Source organism: Podarcis erhardii (assembly GCF_964252035.2).
Source record: "Podarcis erhardii genome assembly, chromosome: 10".
NCBI classification, from domain to species: domain Eukaryota; kingdom Metazoa; phylum Chordata; class Lepidosauria; order Squamata; family Lacertidae; genus Podarcis; species Podarcis erhardii.
Window position 1 is genome coordinate 41,593,429 of NC_138500.1, and position 13,434 is coordinate 41,606,862.

At 42.2% G+C, this 13,434-nt stretch overlaps 1 protein-coding gene across 4 annotated transcripts in view; it reads left to right on the plus strand.

Annotated features, from left to right (window-relative positions):
- The first annotated feature begins 29 nt into the window (after positions 1 to 29).
- The window catches only part of LIN7A (lin-7 homolog A, crumbs cell polarity complex component), a 35,902-nt gene continuing 22,497 nt past the window's right edge, over positions 30 to 13,434 (plus strand). For 2 of the 4 annotated variants that reach the window (XM_081878416.1, XM_081878417.1), the window contains exons 1-2: positions 30 to 153; positions 11,102 to 11,220. In XM_081878416.1, the coding sequence (XP_081734542.1) occupies positions 108 to 153; positions 11,102 to 11,220 (165 nt within the window). In that variant the 5' untranslated portion in view covers positions 30 to 107. Of the gene's footprint in view, positions 154 to 7,205; positions 7,228 to 11,101; positions 11,221 to 13,434 lie in introns of those variants that run through there. The other 2 variants (XM_081878418.1, XM_081878419.1) reach the window with 2 other exon arrangements.

Below are 13,434 nucleotides of genomic sequence, written 5' to 3' on the forward strand. Positions count from 1 at the left end.
CCCCTCCCCCCTCCTCCTCGCGTAGCCCCACCCTCGCCGCTCCCAGCCACCCTCTCCCGCCTCACACTGGAGCCGAGCGTCATTTCAGCCTCGGCGGCGCTGCAGACATGGCGACGACGCTGACAGCCGTCCAGCCGCTCACTTTGGACCGAGGTAAGCGCGCCACTGCCGCCGCCTCAGGTCCGCCCCGCCTTGCTCGCTGAGGGGGGGGGGGCGGCCTCCGAGGATGCCTTGTCCGTCCGGGACCATTGGAGCCCCATTGCTGCTGCTGCTGTTTCCACGAAAGGGTCCTGGGAACCGAGCCATCCTTGAGAGGCTGCCTCGCTTTTGGCCGAAGGAGCCGAGAGCAGTTGGGCAAGTGCGCCAAGGAGGGAGCCGTGACCTGCCGGCGGTGACCTCTCTCTTGAACCCTGTGCCGGCGTCAAGCGCCCGGCTTTTGCCGGACGGGAAAGGGCAGCCGCGAGGCTGGGAGAAGGGCGCCGGCAGCCGAGCTGCTGGGATCAGCTGGGGCTTCCGATGAGCGCGGAGGGAGACTCGAGGCAGCGAGCGAATGGGGCTCGGGGTGGGAGGATGAAAAAGAGGGAAACTTTGTGTGAGCTTCTGCGCCAGTTTGGGAAGACTGGGGAGCCGGATTGCCCCAGGTCACCAGGATCCCGTTGCCTGGAGATCAGGGACTCGCGGGTGTACCTACCTGCACCAAAATGGCAGGTTTCTTAGGAAGAGCCCTGTCGCCAGAAAGAAATGCAAAAGCCCACAGTCCAGAACAGCAATCGGTGTGGAGGAGATTCGCAACTCCACACGTAAGCATGCATTGGAAATGCATTGGGAGGGGGAAGCTACTCATTTGTCACAGTTTGGCCACACAAGGATTACTAATGTGGTTTGGAGTAATCAGTCTTCATTGCTGTTTACTTATTTCGCTGCATAGCATGGCCGGGAGCTGATTTCTCCTTGCAGTGTACAGATGTATCCACAGCAGTGGTAGAGGAACTGTGGATTACTTTTCGGTGGCTCTTTTCGCCCATCGTCACGTCCTCCATCAAGCATCTGCTAGAAAAATAAGCTCTCGCAGGGTGAGAAAAGGCTTGCACGTGTACAGAACCAGAATCAAAGCTGATTTGAAAGCTCTTGTGCTTCTGATCGCAGTCTGTATTGTATTGCATTGCGCTGCTATGGTGAAGCTTATGGTGCCAATTGGCTGAGCTGGTGTGATGCCATGGAATAACTAAACCTGTTCCCAAACTGTCAGAATGTTTGCAGTCTGGTTCCTGTGAGAAAAGAGAAAGCTGGCAGTTTGGCTGAAATTAAACCCTAATAGAGACCTTAGGAAAGGAAGAGCATGCCAAAAAGCAGGGGGCAGGAATCTGAAACCCTCTTGATGTTGATGTGCTACAACTCCCTTCATTCCCTGATGATCACTTTAGCTGGGGAAGATAGGAGTTGAATTCCAGTAATACCTGGAGGACCACAGGTTCCTCAGCCCTGTACTGAGAAATGGAAAACTCACTTGGAGAAGACCCCCAAGATACAGAAACTGAGGAGCGGAGAGCCCAGAGTCAAGGAAAGGGCAGGTAGAAGAGACAGCCCTGGGGTGGGTGGGGGGAAGTATTGGGGACTGGAGACTATTGTGGAGATAGGTCTGCCAGATCTATAGCCTTAGAGAGACTATACCTTTAAGAATTTCATATAAGGGGAAATTTGTTACCTTGGTTTAATTTAGTTAAACTAGCCACTTCATTCCTTCCCTGTAGGCTTCTAATTTGATACTACTGCTGTTTGTAGTGGGAGCATGATATATCACTAAAGACAGCTAATTGATGGGTTGTTAGTCAAATTTCTCCCCCACCTTTCCTTCAAAGAAGAATATTCTTCTTCTTCATTGCACTGAGAATAACCCTGTAAGGTGGGCTAAACTGAGAGATAGTGACTGGCCGAAGCTCACTCACTGAGCTTAATGACTGAGTGGGGATTTAAATATCCTTCCAGTCTAATAACCACTATACCACACTTTTCCCATTTAGCATCTGTTACGTTATCACTGTCATCCTTGATGCTGCAACTGAGGATACTGTTGCACTTTTCACTGCTATAATTAAGTTACAAGGCAGAATTACTGAAGTTGCATTTATTTTAAAAACTTAACAAAATAAATGAAGTTTTGTATTGTAAACCTACTGTTACACTGGGGATAAAAAATGGTTAAATGATAAAATCTTTTAAATACTTTAAAAGATTGACATAGTTCCTAATAGGCATTTGGCCTATTGTGCTTACTTGAAATATAGGGGTATTGTGCTTACCTGAAACAAGTAAGAATAATAATTTGCTTTCTTATTTTCTGTTTAACACTACTTATTTGTGCACTCTACTGAATTAAATCAAATAAATTCCATCCACATGGTTTCAGAGTCTTTAAAGCATTTCATTTTTTTTAATCTTGATCTGTATGGATTAAGCTTCCTAAAGAATTTTAAAGTCTTGTACTTGATTTGGGAATGATTAAAGCCAGTGTCTTCATTATAATTGTATGCTCTGTAGAGGATTACAACAGACTCTAAAAACAAGACAGAGAGGTTCCTGCTGTACATTCAATGTAAAAAAGAAATGTTCAGTCTCCATTTAAAATTTAGGCAGTCTCTACTTTGTTGGATTCTGATGAAGAGCAGAGGAATTTATAATATGATGTCCATAATTACGGTACATTGCTTAAAATTGATTTCTGAAATGTATGGTTTATGGCACACAAACCAAACAAAGGAAAGCTTAGATAAAGTGTTAGATAAAGAAAAGGGAGAGCATTGGTTAGGAGGAAGAATGTGTGTTTTCTTCTTTTTAGAAGCTCAGTGTGTAATCTGCAGCTCCACCTCTGTGGTGACCACATTAAGCAGGATAAATATTTCCTGGCAAAAGGCTGAACAGATGGCAATCCATTAGGAAGCACAGCTTTTCAAAGGAAAGTATCACACAACCATGACCCTTATTTATTTTTAAAGGCTAGCAAACTAAAGTTAGATGTAATTACACTTCTGTCTTTTTACACGTAGGTTGCAGGTGGAACTTGCATAAGAGTGTATAGAAAAGGTACAGAAATGCCCTTGCTTGGGGTCCCAGTTGGCAAGGCAAGTTATACATAAAACAATGAAAATATTGTTTGGAGGTGGGAGGTAGTATCACCAGTTACATAAATCTGAGAACATACTTGAAAACTCTTGCTATTAAAAAACTTCAGAATGATAGCTGTACAGGTGAGTCAAAATTTAATTAATACTGATGTTTTACTAAAACAGTCTGAACTTTCCAATATTTTGAATTTTGCAAATGAAAATGACATTAAATAACATTTAGTAGCAGTGATGATCTGCATGTTTACATAAATGCATAAACAGGCCCTAGTGTTGCCATGCTAATACTCACAGTTTTGACATTGCAACATACAGTGCTACTTAGGGTAAATAGTAGCTCCCAGACAAACAGCAAGGAAATAGCAAGAAGGTAGAGGCGTGCTTCTTAGATTTATACTATCCATTCATATGAAGTATAAAAAACAACATTAGCTGCATTAGTAGTAAGGGTGACAACTTTGGCAAGCCTTCACCTCAGAAAAAATGCCTACTAAATGCTGATGTGGAGGGGAACCAAAATTGCTTTCTTTTCAGCATTTAAGGTGGCAGGGATGGGGAACTTCTGTTCCTCTGGGCATTGCTGGACTACAATTCCCATCATTACTAATGATTGGCCATGCTGGTTGCAATTGATGGGTGTTGGAATCCAACAATGTATGAGGGAGCAGCCACAGATTCCTCATCACAATAATAGAGTAAAAAGTGCAGCCACATATTGGATATGACTGCTTCTGCTACACAGGTGTCCGTCCAGTATCTTTCAAGTACTGGAGTCCTGCAAAAATACCAGATATACCGCTGGTCCACATGGCACAGGATAGAGAGGAGACAGTGAGCAACTGAGAAAAGGTTCTAGCACCAAGGTGCTCTCCTTCCCATTCTTCATGCTTCAGCCCAGTTCTCAACTCTACCACAGGGTGTGTATTTATCCTGCATTCCAACTGATGTCTGCATAGGGAAATTCACAGGACAGGGGTAAATATGTTGCCATTTACTCAATCGTGCAACAGAGGAGTTGAAAACAGCTCTACCTCCAGTGCTGCTTGATTCCTGGTTCTATTCTTGCACAGACATAAATACCAGAGGTGGTGGTTTGGTCAGCAGTTGGAGAAGAATCCCTCGTATTTACCAATATGCTCCCTGTAGGGCTTCCCAGTGTATGGTGGGGTAGTATCTGCATTTGAGGATTGTGGCAACAGGGACCTCCTTTATGCAAAACAGTATACTTAGCTATGTCATCTCTTGAATAAAACTGCTTTGATTTTTCTGATTACCATTGAATGAATGATAGCTGTTTTGCTATCATGGCTTTACACTGACGGGAGTGGCAGGATTTTGTCTTGACTTAGGATACGACCTGGACAAAGGGGGTCACTCTTCCGATCCTGCCCTCAGATTGTAATAATTACACTGGTGAAACACAGTCACTCTGCCATTGTAACCTGTAGCTACTACCAAGTAAGCATGTACAAGATTGCAGTCTCAGTTGCCTGTGCCAGAGTAAATCCCATTGAAATCAATGGGGCGAACTTTGGGGCAGCCAGATAATGCATAGAATTTCTCTGTTAGTTGCAACTCTGTCCTCTGCTAATTTGAGTATAGGAGTGCAGACAGTGTAAAATATTACCAGTCACTAAAGAAGATTCCCTTTTCTTGTACTATAGCAAGATAAAATCATGCCTTATTTTTTCATGAACGCAAGAGTGACAATTAGATACAAATCCTATACAAAACATCATAAAGCAATTCAAACCTAAAAAGCCTTTCCCCCCCGCTGCTGTAAATCCTTGAATGCTAATTTAATGGTGGTAGATTACTTGAATCTCAAACACAGGAATTAATTTCTTTAATTTCTGCCAGCATATATCTTCTCTACCTGCAAAACTGTCTTGCACAACTTCTCTGTTGGGTAGAATACATTTCTGAAATAATGAAAATTTTTAATCACTTTATAGTTTAATCTCACAGGCATTGCCATTTAGCTTGCATGGAGCTGTTCTGGCAGAACAAGGAACGTGCTGCAGTGCAACTAACCAGGAGACTGAATTGCAGATGTTCCAGGGTTTAAGGGATTTGGGAGGCAAAAGATCATGTGGCACATAGTGGGTAAGGCTGAATGGTGGAGCATAGTAAGGGAGAAACTGAGAATGCAGAGAGGCATAGCAGAGTGAAAGGAGAGAAGTGAAACATATAATTAGCCACTAGCCACTGCCAGTAAATTCATTAAGTGCCAATACATGATGAATTCATTATGAGAGGCAAAATTTAGTATCCTAAAATGTACATATGGGCTCTACTGATTTGAAAACGTCCGTCGAGTGTTTGGTAGTTGGCTGAACCTAGTATGAAATATACTGAGACCTTTCAGGAGAACAATTAAGTAGGCCAGTTTTTCAGGCAAATCTGAAGGCAGTTAATGTGAGAGCAAAGTAATAATCTCAGAACTGCAACACCCAAAAGGACATGAAACAGTTGTTGATATGTGGTGAGCGGGGTGGGGGGAAGAGGAGGCAAAGAGAAAGGATGACTACCTGAATCTTAACAGCCTCATATGTAGGCTTGCTCCCTAAGGTGATATTATGCTTCCGAGGTTGGGGATAGACTTTTACCAGCAGTTAGATGAGGGCTGTGATGAAGGTACCAAGGGATCTTTCTGTGCCAGGAGAGGCTGTTGAATAGCTTTGCAGTTGTTGTCTGCATTGGTTGCTGAAAGGAGGAAGAAAGGCTAATGCAGGTGGAATAGAGGCAGATTGCATATGTTCCTTCAGTAATAATATATGAATCGACTTTTAAGTTATCTAGATGAAACATCCAATATCGCATTATGGATGGCTTGAGGTAGCACCCTCTATATAGCCTCCTACTTTCGGCAAATTGCAGACCTGATCTTTTCCTTACTTGCATTAAGACATCATTAATGTCCCTTTGATACATAGAACGTACAGTTCCTCTTGTTGCCACAGATACACATGCCGCTACGTTGTCCATTAATCTTTCATCAAAGCTGTTAGCTGTAAACAAGGCAAATGGGAGACTGAGGTGGGTTTACTCTAAAACCATCCAGAAATTAATACATGGGAGTATGGCATCAAAATAATGCAAACTTGTTGGCAATGATTCATCTTGCTCTCAAATCTGTCCTAAGATATTTGAAAGGCTTTTCACTACAAAGTTCGCAAAGCTCAACCTCATTTTCTTCCTCTGTCTAAATGCAAATAACTTGTGAATGGGCTGGATATGTCAAAACATAGAGATAAAGAATAAAGAGAGAGACCTGAATATATAAAATGTATAAATGAGTATAAAATGATCCCTGGATATGAACATTCAAAACAGGATAATGACAGAATCCTATAATTGCAACCCACAAGCTGGAATATGGTTTTCATACTATAATTCTTAATTTTTCCTTTTTATTTCCTATTTCCTCCCTTTTCATTGGTTATTTGCTTGCTTTTAAGCCATGAATATTTTTATTCAAGTACAGACATGAATTTATGGATTTTTTACTCAGTTTATGCAAGCAGTAATTCTGTAGAAAAAGTATTAAAAAGCTCTGGCCATTTCATTGTATGGAAAAAAAAGCGAACTATAATGTTGATTGTCTAAGTCTTGTTTATTAGAGCAGTGGCCATGGTGACTCAGACAAGTTGTCTTTGATCCCCTGGGGTGAACTGCAATTGCAGGGCGGGGGCAAGCGAGAGAGAAGAGAATGGAGGCAAGGAATTACTTACTGGCCAATTTCAAATTAAGAGGACAAAACCTGTAGATTTTTAAAGACAAGTTGATCTGTCCTCGTGTGCCTGCTGGGTTTACTTTTTGCAGGAGGGTGTAGTTCTGATTGGGGTGGAGGAGAGGGAGGTGCTGGCCTTGCCAGCCATTAACAGGACTCCAAAGCTTTCAAATGTTGTGGTATGTCCACCCACTCCAGCCCAACAAGTAGCAGATGCCAACCCTCAGCCTTTTTGGTCACAGACCTTCCCAGAGCAGGGCTCCATATCAAGGACTCTGCACAACAAAGAGGGGAGGGGAAGTGTGAGCCCCCAACCAATCACAACAGCAATAGCAAGCACAGGAGACAGTCAACTCAAGGGTTGCCCAGCAAGTACATATGCACAAGAACTTCCAAAAATACTAGGATATGATGCAAGTGGTGACACCAACAGAAGAGGAGGGTTTTATCACATGGTGGTGGATGCTCCCTGGGTGGTGGTTAGACTGGCCTTTTTATATCCTGGGACAGAAGCAAGAGGTGAGCTGGGGCAGGGGGCTCTCTGGCTGCCCAGTGCCAGCTGCAAACTCCAGCAGTGACTGAAGCCAGAGCAGGCACACGTGTTCTTTTTCCACAGAAGCCGCAGGAGTCTAGCTTCCTGCCTGTGTATGGAGTAGGGGCCAGAGATATGCTTTTCAATTGTACTTTGAAATCAAGGGAGACTAGGGGAGAGGGAGCCAGCTGGCTGCTTAGGGCTAGCATCTTGTCTCATAGACAGTGGCGTAGCGTGGGGGTGCAGGGGGGGCCGGCCGCACTGGGCGCAACATCTGGGGGGGCGCGCTCACACTCGCAGCTCTCTGCCCCTACTAAAATCCACGGGTTAGGGGGCGCAAATTACTTGCCTTGCCCCAGGTGCTGACAACCCACGCTACGCCACTGCTCATAGATTCCACTCCTACCAATGTACCTCACCCATTTGATCACATTGTGGTCACTGTAGTTCAGCTTTGGCTCAAAGACTTTCAGCAAGGTAGATTCTCGAAAATCCCATACTCTGAAAGATACTGCCCTTGTGGCACAAAACAGGTCGAATGCATCACACACATTTTATTTAATTGCCTATTTTATGCAGGAATATATGATAAGTATTTGACCCCCTTTCCGAAGAGGAGATTTATCGCAAAGACTCTTCCAGAGTGTCTTATCTGCTGAACGATTGTAGCAATGATATTGTGGAGAATGTGGCAAGATTTTTGAGTGACGCTATTAAATTATGTCACCATAGGTCCTAAGAGCCATCTTTGCACCTCATGATGTCCTGATAGTTTTATCCTAAAGTATCTCCTACTATGTTTCGTTAACTGTGTTGTGTTCTGATCCATGTATATCCATGCACTTTTTATGCCAATAAAGGAGATTGATTGCATAATTTCTCATCCTAGCAAAGCCATAGTCTTATCAGCATTTAATCCTCATTATATCACACTGTGTAGAACAGCCAGGAATCTCTGTCTTGTTCAATGCAAGTTGATTTCCATACTTGTAAAGAGTGACTGTTGGTTTTAATTAGTGTTGTTCTGAACCCTATTCTCCAGTAACTGAAAAGTTTTATTTCAGTGCAAAAGATGTTTCTGTTTGCCTGGCTCTTTCTTGTGGCACTTTTCTTTAAAAATTCAGTGAATGCAGGGTTCAGCTTACCTTATCATTGCATGGGGATTAAACATTAAAATAAAGATTAAACATTCATCCAGTGCTCTTGAACCTTCTGGGCTGCATGCATATCTTGATCTGGAAGGGAAAAAACCATAGAAGAATTTACTTCACTATGCCTTATTCTGAGCTTTAACTGAGGCACAGGAAGTTAAGGAGGCTGGCTACCAAGCATCTCAGATTGACACAGTCACTGATTTTATTTTTAAATCTACACTTTTTTAAAAAAAAATGTAAAAAGACTTCATGTAAAAAATAACAGTTGTTGGGTTCATAATAGGTAGCTCTCCCACCTCCCTGTGCTTACATGGAAGCTCAGCTGAAGGCATCATGGGATTTCCAGGAAAAATGGACACCCAGGAAGGCTGGAGAGATTATTTTTGGAACAAAAGAAAGGACGTTCAAAGGTAGCCCACGGCCACCTTAGCAGCCAGTAATCACAACAAAACCCCATGAGACTGTACCTCCCCACCCATGAGAATTTCACAAAAATCTTATTCCTATTTCAAAATTTTTGGTTACAATTTTTCTCATCAAAAATAGATGGGAAATGGGGGGGGGGGATAGGAGAGATTTTTGGCACAGGACTTGTTTTAACACTTCATTACAGCTATTCCCAGGTTTTAGCATAATGTGTGTTCTGGCGTGGATTTGTTGTGTAGCCTGGATGCTATACAAACCTCCTGCCACACGGAAAGGTATACATGAATTGGCTCTGTGTCTTCCTGGTAAATGCATGTGCTCACTTCTACTGATAGTAAGACTGGGACAAACCGTTGCCTGACCAGTGGAGAGCTGTTGCCAGTCAGAGCAGAGAGCGCCCTGTTCTAGTTGGATCAGTGGTCTGGCTCAGTAGAAGGCAACTGAGGTGTTCAAATATTTTGCTCCACCATTAAAAAAAATATGTATTATTATTATCACATCTTATCTGAACTGTATGACCCTCAAATCAAGTTACGGTGTGCTTATGTAAGAACTCAAATGTTAGCATTATATACATTAATATTTGCTAAATTATCCATTACAGAACTCTGGTTATAGCACAGACATTAATTTATACATTACTTGAAATAGGAAGGCCTGGGGGAAAACCCACAGAAAAATATGGAGAGGGGGGAGGGGTCCTTTCACCCATTTTTTCCATTTCCTTCCAATTTTTAAAGAAGTAAATAAGGGGGGGAATGGAGTAAAACTGGGTCCCACCTGTTTTTTTCCTCAAGCCTTCACATCTCTAGACCAAGCAGGAGAAAATGATACTGTCTTTAAAGCTGTAGTTTTCCCTTATCCCATCAGTCAATCAAAATCAGGACCAGACCTTCACATTATACATGCAGCTCACAAAATAGCAAGACAAGAAGGCAGCAAGCATGCCAGCAAGCAACTTTTTATCATGCAGACATGGGGCACCTGCTGATAAACAGCTCTTTGTCCCATTATTGTGGTCATTGCATTTCTGTCCCTCTGGGCAGCGGACAGAAGGTTGATCTGCTTTGGCAGGTCTCGTCACCAGAATGAGTGAGGAACGGGGTCAGAGCCATCATGTCTTCTCTCCATTAGTGTAGCCGAAGTTGAGCCATCTGTGGGCCATGCATTAGGTGATGAGATCCTTGCATTCAGCCTAGTGCTCTGCATTAGGATCGAAAGAGAACATTATTAATGCTAATAGCCTTGAAAGGTATCCAAACCAACCTAGGAATAACAAAATGACCAGGTCTGCCATGGGAGTTAGGAGGGACCTTGGAGGTCATTTGATCCACTCTTTCCCAAACCTGGGTCTCCAGCTGTTTTCGAAGCACATTATCCCTCGCTAGCAGGACCAGTGGTCAGGGATGAAGGGAACTGTAGTCCAAAAACAGCTGGAGGCCCAGGTTTGGGAAATCCTGAACTAGTCCAACCCCACTTCAATGCAAAGTGTACAAATGCAGGGTGCAACTGCAGCACCCTTAGCAGATGGCCATTGGACCACCGGTGGTTTGAATACCACCAGCAAAGGAGAGCCCACCACCTTCTGAGAGGTAATATGTTCCACTGCTGAACAATCCAATGCATTCCATTATCCTGGTAGTCCAGTCCCCACAATTGAATACTCTGCTGCTTTTTTTTTGTTGTTTGAGGGGTGTTTTTTTCCTTTTTTTTTTTTTACTAAGACAGCCAAAATGAGGGAGAGGTGTATGTCAAACATGTAGGAGCTTGGTGCATTGTGTCAGCTTGTGTGTTGTGTCGTAAGATTTGCCCAAGTGGGCTTACCTGATTAACTAGATGACTGACTGTAGGAAAAACTTTCAAAACCCCTCGGGCAATATTTGCTCTTTTCCAATGCCTGCATATATGGCTGCCTAGGATTGCAGCCTAAAGCAATAGTCATATTTTTTTAAAGTCAGTGAAAATGCAGAACTGAACTTGAACAGCCGGCGGGGGGGGGGGGAATGTGGGGTGGCAAAATCTCACTGTCCAATTTGAATATTACAGCATATGCTCCTTGGTGTAGCTGAAACAGCAGTAATACAAGTCAAAATGTGACCTTCCCTGACCTTTTGCCTTATTTTTATCTGTTCAGATGTTGCCAGAGCAATTGAACTGCTGGAGAAACTACAAGAAGCTGGAGAAGTACCAGGACACAAGCTGCAGTCACTTAAAAAAGTACTGCAGAGTGAGTTTTGTACAGCTATCAGAGAGGTATGGTAATGAATCGCTGGCCGTATTTATTAATGGGGAGACTCACAATGTGCACGAGCCACTGCACATTATGCTGTATTATGCAAATAAGTGAAAATCGTTCTATTACGTTTCCATAAGAGTCAGCGGCATGTGTCCAGAGACTTACTGCCTCCATAAAAAAAATGAACGTTTGTAATAACTCAGGAACCTCGTGAGGTCCAATCATCTGTGTCGAACAAGAGAGACCGGGGTCTTAAGGCACACAGCAGATTCTTAATAAATATGTTCCATTGGGGTAGTAATTTCTATCGCACATAACATAAGGAGATCTTTGTGAGGTGAACTAATTTATAAATCTGCTATCTGATTTGTTTGATTTGTGGGCACAATGCCATGCATGGCTACCAGGAAGTGATGTACACCACGTTCAGTGGCACTCTCTCACAGGTAGGAATTTTGATTAATCAATTTAAACCTGCATATTCCCCCCCCCCCCCCCGTGAACAAACAATAATTTTTAAAGGAAAAGTCCAGTTTTATAAATAGATTAATGGTAAGCACCATCTTAGAAGAGGCAAGTGTCTTTAGTTTTTTTTAAGTACTTATTTTTCAAATAATCATTTCTAAATTATTTTTAATCTTCTGACTAATTATTCAGTAGCATCTTTCCATGGACAAATTTTCAATTAGCTAATAAGCCTTCAACTTACTTAACTGATTAATTGCAGCCCTGTAGATTTACCACTTTGTGATCTGTGGCAGGAAGGAAGGCACTATGGACATCTTCACAACATTGCTGTTACTCATTAGAAAACCATTTATGTTTTCCCTTCTTAATTCCATTAACATGTTCATGTCAGTTTTATAGCTGTTTTGAAGGAAGAGAGAAATTGGTCTGCTTCATAATTTTTAATTACAACAAAGCCTAGAGCCACCTAAACATTAGATGCTCGGCTAAAATAGCCTTAAAGTTGTTGTCCCAGGAGTGTGTTGTCAAACACTCTTTGGAAATAGCAATTTGTACCTAAAAATTAGCAAGTGCCTCCATTTTCTTCCTTGGTCTCTGTGGACTGCCTGCCACTATTCTGATTTATTTATTATCTAAGCAATAGCAGCAGCAACAACAACACTGGGGTTCCTAGGCAATAACAGTACACAGAATGAAACACTGTTTTTAAATGAAGAAATATTTTGATGGCTAACAGAAACAGCAAACACAGTGTACAGTAGTTTAATGTGTATGTTTTTAAATTATTTTAAAGAGAATGTTGCTCTTTTGCAAAAGATTGGTGCTGTCTTTGATTTGTAGTAGCTATCATGATGAAGGCCTTTAATTTGACCAACTAAAAGCTTCTAACTGATGACAGGCTGTATTGTAGCTTTGTCTTTATGTGGTATAGATTTGCCTTTCTGCAATACTACTAGGAATGTCGATTACATTTATATTCATCTGTGAAGAGTGTTTTGAACAGCAGCCAACATGCAGTCCTTTGTAACAGGTGCAAAATTCAGGAAAGCAGAAAATTACTTAGACTGTGATTCACTATCGGTTGAATGAACTAAAAGCTATCTAGCTGGACTTTGACAAGACAGTGAATAGCCCACAAAAGCTCTTATGGGCTATTGTTTAGTGACAGCTGACCTCCACACCCCCATTAATAGCAAGAAAATTAAGTTCAGTTTCACAGTGCAATCCTACATATGTCTACTCAGAAGTAAGTGTAATTGAGTTCAATTATGTTTCCTTCTAGGTAATTAGGTATAAGGCAGCAGCCTAAAGAGCATATAATTATACATTTAACCAGTTATTGCTGAATTCTGAAGAAATAGATTGATATTTATGCCAAGTACCTAACATGATCCCTCTGACTAGTAGTGTATGTCTTAAAAAGAAACTACTGTACCAGAAACAGAAAAAATGAGCTCACAATGAGGAAACAGTTGAACCTCTTAAGTGATTGCATAGCTGCGCTAAAGTATGCTCAGGTTATCAACTCTTGATTAGTTACGACTGCTGAGTGACTGTTACACCATGAGAAGATCTTGATTTTTCAAAACTCCTTCACTCCTACCACAAGAAAATGGCAAGGGGTTTGAAATAAGTCTGTGCACACATTACCATTTACTCTGGCTCCAGTGCACTTCTGCCACTGGCTTTTGAATCTGTGTACATGTGATGCTACCCACAATGCAGAGTTCTTCTGTAATTTATGGAGAAAAACTGTTCCTAGG